The sequence below is a fragment of the Sturnus vulgaris genome, chromosome 5 (assembly GCF_052056855.1).
Source record: "Sturnus vulgaris isolate bStuVul1 chromosome 5, bStuVul1.hap1, whole genome shotgun sequence".
In the NCBI taxonomy this organism is placed as follows: Eukaryota; Metazoa; Chordata; class Aves; order Passeriformes; family Sturnidae; genus Sturnus; species Sturnus vulgaris.
Genome location: NC_142247.1, coordinates 69,221,603 through 69,240,797, shown reverse-complemented (window position 1 = coordinate 69,240,797; position 19,195 = coordinate 69,221,603). Strand labels below are relative to the sequence as shown.

Sequence of the window (19,195 nt, the reverse complement as noted above, 5' to 3'; positions counted from 1 at the left end):
CTCTCGCCAGCCAGTAACATCACTCTGAGCATCTAAAACACTGCCAAGGTCTGCATGGCAGGAGTTTGAGCGGAGACAGCCTGTACCCAGCACCGGACCAAACCCTCCCAGTGCCCCCAGTTTGGCTCCGGCCGCACGGGGAAGCGCCGTGCCCGAGCGAAGCCCGGCGTGTGTCGCGGGCAGTGCCCGCCCGGGGCTCCGGGGCCGCTGCCCCGCCGGGCCGGGCTCACCCCGCACGGCCGCGGGGCCGGGCAGCGCTGCGGAGGCTCCGGGCGGGTCCCGCCGGCCCCGGAGCCGGGCCGGGCGGAGCGGCGGAGCCCCGGGCGGGCAGCCCCCGGCCCGGCGGCGGCAATAGGCCTCTCCCGGGGCGGCGGGGGCGCAGGGGTTAACGGGGAGCCGCAGCGGGGAGATGGCTCCGCCTCCCCGCTCAGCACCTGGCGCTCCACCGACAGTTGCCTCAGCAGTCGATTTCGGAGGGGATTGGCGGAAAAAACCGAGAGGGGGAGAGAAATGTGACAACTGCCGGGGCTGGCGGCTGCCGCGGGGAGGCCTCCGCACCTGTGCCTGCCGCTCCGCCGCCCGGCGCAGTTGTGGGATCCGCCGCGCCCCGCCGCATCCTCCCGCCGACCGCCGCGGCGCCCCCGGAGCCCAGCATGACTTCTTCGTTCAAGCTGGATTTCCTTCCGGAGATGATGGTCGACGGCCGCTTGCTGGTCTCTGACAGAATGTAAGTGGCGGCGGGGTTGTCCCCGGGTCCCTCCCCGCCCCGGCTCCGGGTACCGCCCGGCACCGAGCCCCCGCCGCGGGGCGCGGGGCTCCGGCCGGCTCCCTCCCTGCTTTCCGCGGGAGGGGAAGGGGGGCTCGTTCCCCCAGCCACCCCCTCCTTCCCAAGTCACTTGGTGGTCTCCGTGTCGTGCCCCCTCCCGGGCTGTCCAGCGTCCCGCAGGTCGGTGCCGGCGGGCGCGGGGGTTTTCGGCTGCCGCTGATGATGATGATGATGATGCAACGTGGAGAAACGCGCATCGGTCGCGCGTAGCTGAGCGCTCTCCCCTCCGTGCCCAGCGCAGCCCTCCACAGACACCTGTCCCCTGCACCTAGCCCGGACCCACCCCTGTCTTCTCACCCTTTCCTGGCAGAATAAAAATGCCCTTGCAAATTTTCATCAGTTTTCAAATTCAGATCGAATACGAAACATCCACCGGGAGTACCAGGCAGAACGCAAGGATTGGGCTTTTTTTTTTTTTTTTTTCCCCTATACTGTCCCCGACAGCTGCCTGGTACGGCGAGTGTTAATTAGGGTGAGGATGGTTGTTTTACGTGCAGTTGAAGTGGGGCTGGGATGTATTGGAAGGAGCTGAATGCTGGAATTTCAGAAGGAGAAGTATTCCCCTAGCCCGGCTCTGCTCTGTTAATCTCGGTCTGAAAGTTTCTATTATCATCCTCTTGAGCATTTCCAATTGACAGGTATTTTCAGGTAACCTAAGCCTTGTATGAAAAAGTAAAAGCTAGAAATGATGAAATATACATCTGCTGAAAGATGAAGTGTGAGGACTGTGCTGCATTATTTTACAGTATCCAAAATATCTTTTGTTTTGTTGCTTTTTCTTCTTTCATCAGGATGACAAGCGTGGTTTGAGTTACATTAGAATGAAGCGAGAGGCTTTGGCATTGACTGCACTGAAGCTGTTCTGGTTGAGGCAGGGCTTAAGTTACAAGTGTAAATAAACCCGTGTGTGCAGCAGAGAGTGTTACCTGCAATTTGCACAAATCAGCTTGCATACTGTGCCCCCATCTAAGGCTATTCAGACTTTTATTGCCTTTTTTACTGGCAACCAAACTTTCTCTGAGGTGGAATGCTTTCCCTCGCACCAGCAGTGTCTGCATGGAGACATTCAGTAGTGGCCAGTTGTTCGGACAGCTGAGGTTTAGCGAGTGTGTGGGAGAGGGGCAAGAGTCAGGGGGGAAGCTACTTGGTGCAGATGGCTTACACTATTTTTACAGTCCTTGAAGGACAGCGAAGTGTGTAAATGCTGCCTCTTGTCTTAAATTTGTGATCTTAAATTCGAAAGAGTTCTGTGCTGTGTTTTGCTCTTCCCGTTGTGAAATCCCGGGTTTTATTTGCGTTAGTGAGTTTTGGTAAAAGTGCTGTCAATTTCTCCCGTTTTGCAGAAAAATCACAGAGGTTTGCCCTTTAGGGTACAAAGTAGCAGCTGAACATTGGTATCTCTTGCTCTGCAGCCCTCTGTAGGGACCTGCCACAGCCAAACTGCTCCTTATTTTTATCATCTCAGCTTTGATTAGACTTTCTACCTGCTGTCCTTCCAGGCAGTCAGAAGACATCCTGCTAACAAACATCTCCAAGCTCAAAGGCACTATTAACTGTGGCTGATGATGCCCTGTTGTCACTTAAGCTTATATAACTTTATCTCCAATTTGCCCCTCGAGGTGGGGGAGTACCATGTCAAACTCTTTCTTCTGCATTGCTCTCTTCATACTCCTTTTCTCTATGAAGCATCCATAATGTATTTTAACACAGCTTGAAACACAGTCAGTGTTCATTAGATGCAGACCTTAATGTGTGTCCAAAGATACAAAAATTAGTCTAGAGAAATGTCAGCTCCTAAGTGGGTCTTGAAATACAGAAGTTTGATAATGGAGTTGTTAAATGAACACATCCTTGTAGGGTTGGTGCTGGCTCCTCATGCATTTTTTGGGGGGGAGGGATGACTAAGTAATCTCTTCAGGGGAAAAAAAAACTTTACCTCCTGTATCATCAGTGGTTGTGATGTGCTTCCTTGTATTAACCAAACTTTGCTTTGCTGCTGATCCAAGTAATTGTGGAGATGGTATGATTTCAAGGGATCATGTGTCATGCATGCAAATTAATATTGAGGCGAAACTGCCATGAACTCAGGGAGCTTCTATTCCTAACAAAAATAGTCCTGAAACTAAATGCTGTGTGTGAGAGCTTTGCCACACTGCCCGTCTAATACTCTAGCATTCACTGTTTAAAACCATCTTGTCCTTCTTAGCCAAGTGGTGACATATATTTATTTGCAAGTCCCCAGCTCTCTGGACTAATCAGTGCTGACGAGGATGCAGTTTGATTACGCATCAGGGGTCAGGGGCACACGAGCACCTTCCCCTTTAGCTGGCCCCCCAGGCGAGCGGCGAGCCGCCAGCAGCGGTAACGGGGTGGCGCGGAGCATCCAGAGCACGCTCCGAGTTACCACGCTGCACAAAACTTTTAACCTCGCCATCTGCTCCAGCCATTCCGTGTAGCTCGGTTCAGTCTTTAGCAGAAAGGAAATTCCTATTTTAGAGCAAGGCAATTAGCAAAATATATGTATAACACTTTTCTTTCACAGCACAAACTGGCAAAACTAGATTTTCCTTTTTTTTTTTTTTTTTAATATGCTGGTGGCGTATTGGTAGCATACAATATCACTTGCACTTCTTCTTTGCAAATTTAAAAATTATTTGTAAAGGGATTTACTTTCAGAATCATCCATTATTTCATCAAGAGAGAAAAAGAGAATTTTTCAAGGAGTAACTTTGAGTGCATACCTAGTGTGAAAGGTAACTGCCAGCTTGATAATTGCAAAGTTAAAATGCTTTTATGTCTGTGAGAATGTTAATGGCTCTTAAATGTTGGTTGCTTTCAAATTTCACTGCTGTTATTATATAGCTAAACAGAAATAAAATAGAATATTAGTTACATTGAGCATGACTGTGTATAATTAAACTGTATGCATGGCATCAGTGTACCTGGTTAGTGACTGAATGGCAATTCACTAGTAAAAATTAATTAATGACATGGCATTAGAAAATAGATACTCTAGGATATGAAGCATAAAGATGCATGAACTTCTGTTCTTGAGGACAGATGGCAAGCTGGATGCTCTAACCATGGGAAATGCCTACAAAGAGCCCTGCTTGGTGAGTGCTCTGGGAAGGATCAGGAATTGTTTGACTGCTGTTGTGCACTGCGGAGAAGAGGCAATTCTGAGGAAAATGCATAGATACATGTAGGTGAAGCATATGGATGAAATGTGTATTTGGACAGGGTAGGAGAGGGTTAATGGTTACTAGGTGAGGTTATAAAATCAGAGTTCAATGTAATTTGCTGATTTCACTGGCTTACATGTACATGCCAACTGGATGATTGTGAAGTGGTTGCTTTGAGGATTAAATACTCATCGTTGTAAACCCCCCATGTTGATTTCTGCAATACCGCAGAAGATTTTTCCATTCCGTGTTCCATATTTCAGTGGCTGGGATTATCTTTAATGTAAATGAGTATCAGTGTTTGTTACTACTGAAACAAACTCAAATTTTACTTTAATTTTTGGTAGCTGGATATAGTGCCAATAAAATACATTATGCTTCAACAGTGCGCGTGCAATTGCATGGGTTACAAGGCAATAACGTAAAAAAATTTTTAGCCTTTGAATTTATTTCTCTTGTAATCAAAAATGAGTCCAAATCAAATATATGTGCAATATGCTGATTGAAAAGCCAGTGAAGATCAATTTTTGATACTTTTTGTTTGCACTTACTCTTTAGTAAATAAGAAATGCCATCATTCACAGGACATGCTTGCTCTTTAAAATCCAGAACTTCATTTTCTACAATAAACCTGCAATATAGGATATTTTTTTAGCAAAAATCTGGAGATAACGAATTTATGTTTTTAAACTTAACTGCAGGGAAACTCAACACTGTCAAAAATAATTTTTCCACTCTCTGGTCTTTTTAATATCTAGAATATCAAACCATGATTTCCTAACTGAAAATAGACAGTTGGGTATTTTTAAGACCACAGACTCATCTTTATACTGGCATTTTATTATAACTTTGATTCAGTAATAGCTTTATTTTAAGTATTATGACTTTTACTTAAGTTACTTGTGTGACAGATTTCTTGGGCCACTACTGAGGAAAGCAAAGCAAAAAAAAGAAAATTTTTGATTGTTGCCAAGGAGCTTCAGAAAGGGAAATAACTCTTTGGATGTCTATTAAGTAATTACAATTTCATGGTGTCCTTCTCCTCATCATCTTTTCTAGAATCTCATTCAGAAGTTAACCTACGATAGCTGTCAGCACATCAATATTTAAATATATCTTTCACTTCCTATGATACGATCTCACAAGTTTTAAGCCTCCCCCACACGTCTTCATCATCCAAATTAATCATCAGTTATGATTGCTTTAACAACTTTGATAACTCTAAATATTTCATTGGCATTTTAGGGTGTTTGATATCTTATGAGCATTTGGACTATTCAAATTTCATGATTAATTCATGGATTACTATAAGAATATTTGAGCAAACTGATACAGGGGAAAGTGTACAAAGTCTTTTCATTTTTAAAAGCACCTGGAATAGAAAGAGTACACTCGGGCAGCACAACATTCTACAGAGAAATCACTTTTTATAGTTTAAGCAAATAAAAACTTATTTCCTTCTGAAGTGGAGAGGCAACATTTTGGTTTTCTTTCTTTTTCCTTCGTTTCCACACACTGTTTCCTGTAGAGGATTATTTCTTATGTGTTCATATAGTTGCAAAGTATATTGCATCTCCTGACGTGATTTCCTTTGATTAAAGCAAACTGGTGGCAGGACAAGGATAACCAGAGGCTAAAGTCACAAAATAGGGAATATACGTAGAAGGCAAGGCTGAGCCTTCCTTAGCAAAGAAGTGGGAGAACAAGAAAAACTTTCATAGGTACAAGAAAAATGCAGGAACAAGAATGCCTGTTTGGAAAATAAAAACTAATTGGAGCAATAAATGTAATGTTCTCAAGTAATTGTGAAATAATTATTCCCCTTTAGAATCATCATACTTTAATTGCTTTCCAACGCGTTCCTGCGTTCTCCATGGCTGTGGAAAGGAGGAGAAGTGCTTGTGTTCCCTTCAGGATTTCATTTTTCATTTGCAGTAAGCTGCTGGCTTTCTCATAAAGGTTTTCAGAAATATGTTGCCTTGATCGCTGTTGTGTTCTTCCATATGGTGTTAAATAGAAAAGGTGAATGGCAGATGCTGAAGGTATAAATTCCCTCCTAACCTCCAGATAAAGGACCCTGAGATTTAGTGGTGCAGTTCTCCATCCTCTGTATCACAGATTTATAATCAATCTCTCATTTTCATTGAGACTGAGTTACGTAAATAGGACACACTTCAGTAGTGTATTCTCTTTGCTCACAGCTTGATTCTTGAAAATTCAGCTGACAATAGTTTAAAATTATAATATTAATAAAGAGGAGATCATCTGGCCTTCAAAATGACATCTGAAAGCAGCTTCTGTTTTGTGTTAAATCTTAATTACTGTATTTAAATGAATGCCTAAATGAGCCAATTCACAAAGGAGTTGCCTACTGTACCAATAGTGCCTGTTTGGTGATTTTTTTTTTTTTCTTTCCATTTACACAAATATAAAAAAATAGTTTATATGGATGAGAACAGCTGCATCCTCTTGCCTCTTACAACTCAGCTGAAGAAGGCTGAGTATCTTGAGTGTGTTCTCTGCCCTGGGACAGCTCCTCCCTTGCCTGCCAAATGGTGGCAATACTTAAAGTCAAGTTCAAAAGCGATGCTCTGAAACCAACATTGGTGTAAGAGCTGTGAGAAAGACTCTGCACCAGCTTCCTGGGCCATATTTTGTGAGTTTACCCATCACTTGCTATCAGGAGCAGCATATTGTCACAGCTGAGGGCAGGACTTGGGGCTTAGTACCATGGAGAGAGTTAGTCCCTGCCTGTGAGTGCTCCAGCCTTTGGTTAGGCTGGAAGGGATGTGTTCCTGCCCACTTGTGCTCAGCTTAGTCTGGAAGCCCAGAGCTGTGTCCAGGCTACCCTGGAAGGAGACACCATGCTCAGCTGTGCCCAGCTCCCCCTGCTCCCCACTGCATCAGGGATGGACTCATCCCCTGCAGAGGAGCATGCAGGGAATTGATGTCCTTGATTTCCCCTCAGCCTGTGCATACTGAGCCACTTCAGGTTTGCCAGGGAAAAAACAACAGCAACCTGAGAATTTTGCTTTATGATTTTCGCATCCTTGTTTATTTATTAAATTGTTGTGTGTCTTTTACCCTGGGGTTTTAGAGTAATTATGGTTATTCCAGAGATGTAGCTATTGCTTTTTCAGGAAAATGGTCTTACTGATCTATTGATTTTTTTTTTTTAATCATTATTATTGGGTTTTTTTTTTCATGTGGGTTAGTGTGACAAAGAAAATGTAATCCTGTCAGAAAAGCCTAACACTGTCCTAGCAGTCATAGGTGGTAATTCATTACAACATTAATTTGCAACTTTTTCAGTGTCTTTCCTCTTCAGTGTACTTACTCCTAGACAACAGTGGAGATTTTGAGAGGAATATCTGGATACTAACACCATTTATCTGGTGTGTGTAGCTGGGTATCTCCATGACAGGAGAACTACCACCCTTTCAGTCCCAGGCTGTATTGTGCTTTCCCTTGTACTCTGTTCCTACCTCCTATGTGCTTTGAAGCAGCTCCAGTCTGATTGCAAGTCACAGCTGACAAGAGATACCTTTTTCATAACCCTGAAAAATAATGAAAACCCATCATCCTCTTAATCCAAAGGCGTGACAATGTCTTCTTGCATAATATGTAAGTGCTCTTCCCATTTCTTGCTCCTCAAAAGCTTTGCACCACTGAATTGCTCAGAGATGCAAAAAAAACCCCAAACATCCACAGCTTGCTTGACCCACCACTTGTGTTGTTGACTCCAGTGGCGCTCGGTCCAGTGATGGTTTCTGCCCTAGTGTGAGATAAGTGCTCTTCATTTGCCTGAAACAGGCCCAGTAGTTGAAAATTATTAGCTTCTGGAAGAGCATAACTGCATTTGAAAATCTACAAAATCAAGTGATCTATTCCCTTCTTCTCTTTATTTTTTTTTTCCTGGCTCATTCAGTTGCTTGGCTCTGTCAGCCTTCGCCTGCAATTCATTGCTAGTGAGAGAGACATCTGGTCCTGCCCTTTATCAATAAATGCTTTTATTTTTTTTTATATTTCAACACAGATGGAATGTAGAACGAGCATTAGGAGTTTGAAATGTTGTCAAACACTCCATACCCAGTGGCTATTGCTTAAAGAAAACCCTGTTCTATTCCTGGTTCTCATACAAGATGCTCTAGAAATTACAAGTCACATGGCTGTGGTTTGTCTTGATTTCACCATGAGTTTTAGTAAACTTGATCTCCTTGTTGTGTCTTCTGGGGAAATAAAAACACTCTTTTATTTTATCTGCAATGTCTCTCTATTAACATATAGAAAATCTGATAATTTCATTAGCCAGTAAATGAACTTTCAATTTTTTTCTTAATTCAGTTTCATTTCATCTTCCAAGAACTTACTGCTTAGAAACCAGTTTCTCATATTCTAATGGTTCTATCCAAACTGCATTAAAACGCTGCTGTCCAAAACAAAAACCAAGCAAACAAACAAGAAAAAGAAAAGAGATGCAAAAAAAAAAAAAAAAGTTCAGGAAATCCCAGTGACTATTACTCTAGGTATGCATTTAGTTGTTAAAATTGATTCCAGAAAATATCTTGATTGGGAAGATGTTCAGAGATTTGACCACAAAACCAGAAATGCTGAATTAAGGAATAACCACAGATGAGCTAGATGATCTCTCCAGGAAAAAAAATGGAGAAGTCATTTGCCTTGTCCTAATCTGACCCACGCCATTCAACTTCTTCCTCGAAGCACTGAATTTTTAGGATTGCCAGGTGAGCACTGCCTTTTTCCGGCAGGTTCAGTTTTGCCAGCTCCTCCTGGAGATCAGTATTGAGTGGGAGGGGACCAGGGGGAAGAGGAAGGAATAAAATTAGCATTTAATTTTGCAGGATGTGGAAAAATCAATGACAAGTGAAGCAATTCTTAGAAAAAAAGAACCTCTCTGGACACGTAAAGCACTATTATCTGATGTTTTATTACCAGCCATAGCCTGTAGTCCGTGTTGAAGCCAAACTTCCGATGGGTTTCCAGGAGCTTGGCTTGAATGAGGAATGCATAATGCTGGGCTTTGCATCCTGTGCCAGGCTGTCCAGCTCTGAACGATGAATTGCAGTCGTGTACGTGGTTTTTGCAGCCTTTTTCTCATTGCTCGCCTCAGAGTGAACTCCAACATGGAAACATGAGGCAAATAACTTTTCAGATACTGTTCTGCCTTGCTAGCAGAGTGCCTGTCTCGATGATGAAGTGGGAGATAAGTCAGTTTGAGTTAGGCAGGTATTCTTTTGAGGCATGTTAACACATCTCAGGTTGGGGCAGGGGGGTTCTACTCCTCTTGTCAAATCTTTTTCCCTTTGCCAGAGAGAAGGATTCATCTCAGTGCCTGAGGGCTCTCAGTTTTCACAGATATCTCTATTGTTTGGCTGCAGAAGATAGAGTACAACTTCCCCTTTTAAGCTGGTTTGTTGTCTGTGGAGAAGAGAGTAAATGCAGCAGCTTCATAACTGTGCTCGGATATTGTTGAAAAAAAGTCCAGCACTATATTACTGATTTTTAAAACAATTGGGTTTGCCTGATTTCATTGTCCCCTAAGTGCAGCCTAGTATCTCACTTGGTAGACCACATTTATTTATCTTCAAGGCAAGGCCGTGTAGAAAAGTAAAGCTCAGAGTTTCACTCTCTTCTTACCATTCCCATGTCTTTGCTGTTCCTAGAGCATTTCACTGGAATAGGATGAAGCTTTGTATATGCTTTATTATGTATTGCGCAACATAATGATTTAAGGTCAGATTCTGGGTATTTTTGAGCCCTTTTTCTTCCTGCAACGACTGTTTCAATGTGGTCATATAGATGTTGACAAAGAGTTCTTATTGTCATTGGAAAGACAGCAGCAACTCTCAATGTCGTATGGAAACCCTTCCTTTGAAAACAACATTCACAGAGGAATGAGACCTGTTTTCCACCAAGAAATATTGCTTACAAGGCTTAATGTGGCCCAAAGAGTCTTCAGGAACATTGGTTGATGTCTGTGTTTTCAAAGTATTACTTACTCCTTCAGGTCACTTCTTCCCCTGCACACACAGTTTATCAGATTTGGGAAGAGGTCCTGCAGCAGCTTCATTGCTGCCTGTCTGTCTGTGCTGATGAACAGCAGGCCAATTGTAGCAGGAGATACACTCTGGCATTCAGAAAGGAGCAATTTTCAGCTTGCTCAGATGCCCATATTGGTACCTGGAATCTCTGCAGGAGCTGGAGACTATTGGGCTGATTCTGTGCCTCTTGGCTCAGTCTGTCCTCACCTCCTCATCAGGGGATGCTTAGACTTCTTTACTTTGCTGGCCTTCAGAGGATTTGAAGGTCTCTGAGCACCCCTTGCCTCTCCATTTCTTCTCAAGTGGGGAAAGGCAGTGGAGAGGACTGCTGCTGACTTCAGCCACTCAGGCCTCTGATTTTCCTGTTTGGTTTGGAGCCACATATATAGAGTGCATTTGGAGTTAAGAGATGCCAGGTCTCTGGGTAAAATAAATATTGTAGAGCAGAAAAAGGTATGTATTTAGGCAAGGCTTTCATATAAGATGCAAATTCAGGATTACTTAACAGGGAAAATAATCATTTAAATTAATGTTATATTTAAAAAGTGGAGCATCATTTGTGTTAACAGGAATGAAGGTTTTACTTTTAAGCTCAGCAAAGCCCTAAATCTCAGAAAATGCAAAAATGCTGCTGATGATTTCTGGATGTTAACCTGGAAGGCTTCATGGAAACTTAAAAATAAATCAACTTCCCTCATCTTTCCCAAAACTTTTTGGGAAAAAAAGAAAAAAAAGAAGGTGTAAATATTTAACAGCAAATAATCACATTGCCAAGAACAGCAAACAAAGGCTTTTTATTCAATTCTGTAATATGCTGTAAATAATGAAAACCCTCATAGATCTAGCTGGATTTTTTTTATTAGTGAAGAAACTTAGCATGTTGCACTTTAAAAATCCGTCAACAGAGCTAAAACTCTTTTTCCAGTCTCTTACCACTTCATGACATATTTTTCTCTGTCCCTGAAATATGCAATTTGGTCTGCTTATGTTTGTTTAAAAAGCTGGTAGCCTCCAGCCTGCTCTGATCCATTCATGTTTCAAGCAAGAAGCCTTTCCTTCCCTTTTCTACCTTGTCATTTAAGAACCACCCTGCTTTGCTCTCTCTTATCACCATCCTTTCAATATCCACAAAAAAGGATATTGAAAGGATCTGATTTCTTCCCTGCTTCTCTGGTGGATGAAGTTCCTACAAATACCTGCAAAACATTATTTTGTTTTCTTCCTTCTTTGATATGTACAAGAAACCAATTGAACTTGATGAGAACCACCTAGAATTTAGATCTGAAGTGCTTAATGATTTTATATTCTTACTATCCAGATAGTGATTCAAATTTTGAAAGTCCCTAAAAGAATGACCAACCTTTCTGGTCTATGTTCATTGACCCAGCAGACTGGAATTGGCAGTCCTGACTGTGTTTTTCTAGGTCTTCTGGGGATCTGTTGCTTGATAAAGTATAGTAGTTTTTCTTGCATTTTTGTAGTGGATGTTCTAGTAGGTTCTCTCATTTCTTTTTTTTTAAACAGTCTTGTAGACAAGTTGTGAGCCAAATACAATACTATCATGTTGTTTTCTTTTTTTCCACAACCACAAGTTGCCCTACTTACCCAATGCAAATCACTGTGGATCTACATAACGTGCCTTTCTCAAGGGCGTCTGTTAATTCCATGTGACAAGCTAGGGAGTTTCAGCCAGGAATATTGAGCACTGAAAGAAGACTCGGTTAGGCTCAGTAGGACTTAAATTTTAAGCAATCCACCCAAATTAGAGGTTTGACAGACCTTGTGTGTGAGCAGTTTCTTCTTTAGGTGAGACTTTCATCATTAACAGCATTCCCCTTTAAAGTAAATACCTACAGCACCAAGGTAGGTGATGCTGCAGGAAGACACAGAGGCTTCAGTAGATTGCAATCTTTTCTCTAAGCACTTGACTCTTTATACAACAAAACTGATGGTTAAACTCAATGAAAACGAGTGGTTTAGAATCAGCTCAAATATTCAGGTTCCAGAAAGACTGGTTGTTATAAATAAATTAAGGACTGAATCCAAAGCTCGTTGAGTCGATGGGCAGGCTCCCTTTGATTTCAAAGCGCTCTGTATCTGTGATCCAAACGCACCGAACAAATAAAGACAAAGAATTTATGTTGATTGGACATATTCAGTGTGACAAGAGCTTAAGTCTGATTCTCCTCTTTGCTTATGAAACACAACTGTGTGCTTCTCCCCGGGGTTGCTGGAAGAGAAGTATTTTGGTAGCTGCATGCTAGGACTCACAATTAGTGCAAGCGCTGGCTCCTAGAGCTAAGAATCACAGTGCTCCATGAAATGGAGAGAAAGTTATGGAAAGGGAGAGAAAGTTATGGCTGATAACAATGCATTGTGGGGTTATCCTGATTTGCCTTCAGGGCTTTAAAGGTGTTAATTTATCCTCCTATTTTTATTTTTTAAAATTCTTTTTCAAAAAGTCATCTTGATCTGTTACAATGGTAAGTTTAATGGCATCAAAACACCTGCAGTTAAATTGTGGGCTTTAGAGAGAGGAGGTTCTCTGCTGGCTGAATGCCCTCTGTTCTCATCCCTTGTGCTGGTTGGAATATTCTGTGGCATCAAGCTCTGGGTCTTCCTGTCCTCACACCTCTGGCACTGTGTAGGTTCTTCTTTCTGTGTGTAAAACCTTGTTTAGAAAAACAGGTTTATTTTCTTAGTCAAGTAGCTCAAGGGATGGATATGTTGAAAGTAGCACAACAGTAGCATCAAGATCATTTGTGTCTCAGACTGATTCTGGTTTACTACTGAGGTAGATCCTCAATAGAGAAGCACAAATCACTTTTCCTTATGGTATGATTAACTTACCTGAAGTAGAACTCTGATACGGATTTTTTTTTTTTTTTATATCAAATGCATATATTTCATTTTATCCTAAAATGGTTTACTCTTCTGGGTCTTCTGAACAAATCAAATGCTTGACTTCTCTTTCTGAAATTCTTGATCATGTTAGCTTTGAAGCAGCCTTCAGTCCCATTTCTAAAGTGAAGCTGGTTGGTTTGTCTCAAAGTGACTTCCCCTCATGCAACCTTGATACCTTTTCACTTGCTTTTAGTTCTGTTCTAGATTTACTTTTGCAACTGCAAAAGGTGTGATCATTTGAACAAGGTGTACTGAGGTGTACACCTACATTTTTAGTGACTGTATTTCAAATTTTTTTTATAGACCTCAAATTTTCAAAGTAACTTCAATTAATCTTTGTTCTGGTTTATTTAGGCTCCCCGTGCAAAGAGTAGAATAATGGGAAAAGTAACAGCAGAATGTATGTAGGGGTTAGTATAAACCACAATCCTTTTCATACTGAGCATTAGCTTGCTGAAATGCCTCCACTCTTGGCAGAAGACAAGCTTCGTAACCTAAGAGGATGTGATTTGAGTGGAGTTTTCATGCCCCATGTGCTCATTGTGTTCTTGCCACTGATGCAAACATTATCTATAATTACATTTTCAAGAGACTGAAAATTGCAGTCTTTGTGGAACAAAAATGCAGCTGAAGAATGGAATGTATATCCTCTCCACCCTCATTATAAGGCTTATAAAAATCAAACTATAAGGCCCAGTACCGTGGCTTTCAGATACAGGAAACCAGCACAGTTAGCCTGCAGTAGAGCATTTTCACTGAAAATTAAGGCCTTTTGATAATCAAGCTAGTGCTGTTATTTCTACTAGCATGCCATTGAAACTAGTCAAACTAAAATTTGTAATTCAGATCAGTATAAATAAAGTTGGAGTAATTACTCTGTTTGCTTATTTACAATATTTTCATGAGTTTGAGATTTAATTCACAACTGGTGGCAGCATTAAAAGATTTATTAGACAGATCATAACATGGGTGTTGAAACATCCTACTACACCATGCTGTGGAGCAGCCACGTTTTTCAGGAGGAAAACAACAATACTGAAAATGCTGTTTTCATGACGTTCTCCTGGACACCGAGGAGTTTTAGTGCTGCTGTTCAAACTGCACTTCTCAATAAAACATCTTTTCCCTACATCAGTGTTACCATCTTTATTCCAGTGGCTGAAGAACCAGAAGTAGAAAGGTGATTACATATCCTTGATTTTCTTTGTAAAAACTTAAATGAAACTTTCCAGGTGGAGACAGCTAATCCTGATCTCCTGTAGTATGCTTTTTAGAGTAGAAATTAATGAGATCACAGTGCATCAATCACCTGTGTTCATAACGTCCAGGCCTTCATTTTCCTCTTACGAACTTCAGTTCTGAGTAGGGTTTTCCCTCCAATAAGTGGGACATTTGAATGTTCTCTGAAAGTGGAGTTTCTCTCTGGTACCAGGGAGATAAATGCTTTTGAATAGACAGGCACATGCTGTTATTGGTTCTGTTATTTACTGCATTGAGGAGTGTGCATAGAGGTGTTGAATGATCACATAAATGCTAATAAATAGATAAATAAGGGATGGTCCTGAATGCCTGTAAATCCATGAGAATAGATGCAGGAATGTAGGACTCTATTGTTAGAAGCATAAATAGTCTGGACTAAAATTAATGTGTATTAACTTATTTTCTTTCAAGCTGGTTGTTTTTTATTATTCTAAAGGAAGTAATAATTTGGTTGCCCTTCCCAGGTTCACAGTTATTGTTAAAATCAATTGTAAAAATAATTTAGATGAAATAGTGTAAGTCTTATAAGTTATCTGTTTATGACCATCTAAATTTATGTGGAAAGTGCTCTGGGCAACATCATATTGCAGTCAGGTGACAATGAGGGCAGCTAGAGCCACATACTTGATGCAGTTGCTGCCCAAGTTGGTAATTCTGCCTCCAAGTTCTGCTCTCTGATTGCTGCAAGTTATGCCCAGGAACACTGTGGTGATTGAGTGCTGGAGTTCCCAGGACAGCATCTATTCTTAGTGGTCCAGCAAAACTTATTAAGAAAAGTAATTAGAACAAAGCTCAAGTACATTAGCCTCTTTAATGCTCCTGAATTCTCAGAGCTGTCTTCAACATTGGCAGAGGCTGTTTCCAGTAGAGAAGCTGAAGCAACTTTCTTTGCTGAAGTTAAACCCACTTTGGCATCGTGGTGGGAATTTCTTCTTACGTAATAATATCAAGACCCAGACAGATCAAAGGGCACTGCTATTCCAATTAGTGAAAATTACCTACTTTGCTTTTATTTTTATGATGGATTTCTGTCAAGATGCAAAGTTCTGTGTTTCTGCTTGCTTCTTGTGTGGTGTTCTTCTACACTATGTCACCTCACACCTTTTCTGTCATCTCCTGAGACCCAAGAACTATGATGTGTTTCTATAACTATCAATTTCCCTTTAAAGAATCATTTTTTCTCTCTTTCTTCTTTATCATAAGTCTGCCATCTTAACTCTGGCAGGCTGGAAATATGTTTTCTTTCTCTGCTTGCAACACACCCAGCATTCCATTTGCTCAACAAATCATCTCCACCATCCTCCTGAATATTTGTTTCTCCATTGGAATCCAAAATGCAGTTTCAAGCCTGTTCAGTCTTGTCTGAGGAATCAAAACTATGTCTCCTTGGGCTTTCAGGAAGTCTTTGGGGAGATCTCTTTGATATTTAAACTACTTAAGAAATGTGAGTGGCCGTATTCCTGAGATGAGAACCTTCACTAAAGACCTTGAGTCCAGGGAGACACGTGTTCTATGAGAGGAGCTACAAGAAAAGATGCTCTTCATTTTTTCCTATTATACACCTATATTCACTCATCTTGGGTGCTTATCCCCCTGTCCAGGCATTCCCCTCCCTGCTAATTCTGGTAGAGTTGGACAAGAGTTAACAAAGTGTCCTTTGAGCTCTAGGATGTCCCATTAGGCAGGAAAACAGGTTTCTAGGTTTTACAAGTCCAGACTACCTACATTCAGTTACTGAACAAGCAGTCTATTTATAAAAGGGCCTACAAGCTATTTTTTCTTTCCTTATGCCAATTAGTGACAATTTTTAGGTCTTCTCTTCTGCCACGCTCAGAATTTTTTTTGTCTTTGTTCTTCAGCTGCCTTCGAGAGGTCTTTTGATGATTTCTGTACTATTGCTTTGTAGGCCAGACAGTCACGTCAAGTGTCACTCCTGACAACGTGCAGTCTGTATAGTAAATTTAATAGAATAAAACTCATTTGTTCTTTATCTCAAAAATAAAATCCTCTTCCAGTAGAAGCTGCGAAGTTGCAAGGATTGCACAGCAGCTTGAGCTTCTGGGGACACCTGAAGGACAGTTGGGAAGACTCATCACTGTGGCCACACCAAAACTCTGCTACTTGGTTTTTCTGCTTAGCAATTCTTAGACCTATGGGGGAGTGGAACATGATTTTCAGTAAATTGGCTTGTGCTTGCATTGAATCAGGCTTGTCCCATTTCAGATATTTGTATTATAAATTTCCAATGGCACTGAAAATATGTTTGCTAATTTTAAAAGATTCTCAGGACTTTCCCAAGGATGGAGAGGAATTATGTCCCATAACTCCTGAGGAAGGCTGACTTTTGCCTGGCACTGCAGACAGGATTGATGTTAGTTTCACAACCAACTTTTTAATAAAATACAGTGTTTGAATATAAATTTTCAGTCGGAAAGGAATCTGCAACTACCTGCCTTAAAGTTTGTGTTTCCCCACACTGAGGAGCTGAACGCTGATCCTCGGGCTATTCCATTCTGTGATGCTAATAGCACTAATACAGTATCATTGTGTTTGAGGCTTCAAAGATAGCATACAAGCTTTTTCTTATGATTCCCTGATCTTTGCATTTATACCCAGCTGTTTGTTATTCAGTTCAGCCATCAGCATCTAAGTCTCAATGGACCATGTAATATGCAGCTGTAGCCAGATGTAATGCTTCCTATTCCTAAATGTTTCTGTTAGAAGCTAAGAGTGGCAGGCTAAAGACGACTGATAACAGTGTTGCTTGCATTAATTTAAACTCTAGAGCTACAGTGATTCTGTTTGGCAAATTTATTCCATGGCCAACAAGCAGAGCAGTATTTCCAATCTCCATCATTGCTAGTAGTGTTGACATTAAATACATTGAGTATGTCTGCACTGATACAGAATGTACTTATGGTGCTAATTCAAATAGGAGAGGGATGTCCAATTTGCATAAACAAATATATTTTCAGATACAGTTCTATTTAAGAGAGATAAAGACAGGAAAAAGCTTGTTCTAAACAATGACATGCAATAATTTGGAACAGTTCAGCAAATCTTTGCCCTCTTTAACTTTTTGTTCTCTATGGGTAGCCAGGGAACTCTTACAACACCTTGCTCATGCCACAAGCAGATCTTGCTCTGCTCATCTTTCCTAGGTGGTGGCACGGAAAGGAATTACAGTGTTTTGAGTTTTCTGCCACAGATCACACTGAAGCATTTGACAAATCACTTCAGCAGGTGACTAGGATTGCACACATACTCAGAGAGTCTTGTTTAAGCCCTTCACTAGAAGAAAAGTTGAGAAAGTTGTTCAGCCTGGAGAAAGGAAGGCTTTTTGGGAGCCTTCCAGTACCAAAAGGGGCTACAAGAGAGGTGGACTACAAGGGATAATGGCTTTAAACTGAGTGAGTGCAGGTTTAGATTAGATGTTGGAAAGAAATTCTTTACTGAGAGGGTATTGAGGCACTGTAACAAGCTTCCCAGAGAAGGTGTGGATGTCCCATCCCTGGAGAGTTTCAAGCCCAGAGTGTATGGGGTTCTGACCAACCTGCTCCCTGTCCTGTGGAAAGAAATTGTCCCTGTCCAGTGGCAGTGAGGTTGGACTTGATGATCTTTAAGGTCCTTTCACACCAAAACAATTCTGTGATTTCCAATAGGTGGTTAAAGACTTCTGAGAAACTTTGGACAAGAGAATTCTTCACAACTGCAAAATTCCTTGTCAGTGGGGACTTAATATACTTCAAAATTTTTATAGAAGTTATCTTTTGTCTAGGGATTTTCATTCTTCATTGGCAGTGTAATTTCATAACACACACTTTAGATTCTGTTTGGTCATTTCATATTTTTTAACTCAGTGTAAGAATAAAATAAAAATTTGATGTATCGTGTTTCTTCCCATATTTCTTCCCTGCCCCTAAACCCAGCTCCTCATATATGTGTGTGTATATAAATATATATAATTATTTTGCACAGGGTTGTTGAGGTGATGGGCAGTGCTGTCACCTCCTCCTGTGCTCTGTGCATCCCTGTGGTGGTTGGTGCTGCACAGTCAGATGCAGCCCCAGTGCTGGGCATTGCAGGCTCAGGTTGGATTCCAGTGTGAACAGCATTACACAGAGGATTTGATGTGATTGTAATGAATTGCATAGGGGAAGTGCTTGTTTGAAATCAACTCCATTAACTCAGAGCACAAACCATTGCAAAGTCAACAGTTTTTCTAAGTGGCCACCGCCAGCCATCTCTTTTGAAAACACTAATGGGCTGTTTAATTAGGTGATGAAAATTGTTTACAGTTGGTGATCCCAAGTTTTGTCATTTTAATAATGGTTAAATTCAATCTCTTCTTTGATTCTTGGCAACTCTCTCATTATTTCATAACCTGCTTATGTCTAGTTTAATTCATTTGCCTGTATTAAAACCGACCCTCTTGTGCAGTAGTGGTGTTTGCTTAGCTGCACTGTGTCATTGCAATACATGAGGAACAACTAATATTCAGCAGTGGATGTTAAACAAGTGCAGCCCTGGAAGAGAATGTTTACATTAGTGGAAGATGTATTCCTTTTGAGTTGACTATGTATGAGACCTAAAGATAATCCATCCAATAGCATGTGCATTGCAACTGCTCCTGTGTATCTCTTACTTCTGGGGTGTGCTAGCTCCTCTTCTCTCTCTCCAAGCTTAATAATACCTGTCACATTGCAAATCTAAGAAAGAGCAACTTAGAGAATGTGGTTTAACCCACTCGATCCTTCCCCCTCTGCCCCAGTGGAATGGGGGAGAGAATGGGGAGCTGGAAGTAAAATTCATCAGTTGAGATAGTTTAACCGGGCAAAAAGAATTACAATAATAAAAGAATATAGAAAACAAGTGATGCACAATGGAATTTCTCACCACCACCTGACTGAGGCCCAGCCAGTTCCTGAACAGCAGCCCCCAACCAGCTTTGCCCCCAGTTT

At 41.3% G+C, this 19,195-nt stretch overlaps 1 protein-coding gene across 14 annotated transcripts in view; it reads left to right on the top strand.

Annotated features, from left to right (window-relative positions):
- The window catches only part of CELF2 (CUGBP Elav-like family member 2), a 535,828-nt gene that overhangs the window by 299,799 nt on the left and 216,834 nt on the right, over nucleotides 1–19,195 (top strand). For 4 of the 14 annotated variants that reach the window (XM_088165947.1, XM_088165945.1, XM_088165946.1 and 1 more), the window contains exon 1: nucleotides 466–727. The exons of the other annotated variants lie outside the window; for them this stretch is intronic. In XM_088165947.1, coding sequence (XP_088022073.1) covers nucleotides 654–727 — 74 coding nt within the window. In that variant the 5' untranslated portion in view covers nucleotides 466–653. Of the gene's footprint in view, nucleotides 1–465; nucleotides 728–19,195 lie in introns of those variants that run through there. 14 annotated transcript variants of the gene reach the window in all.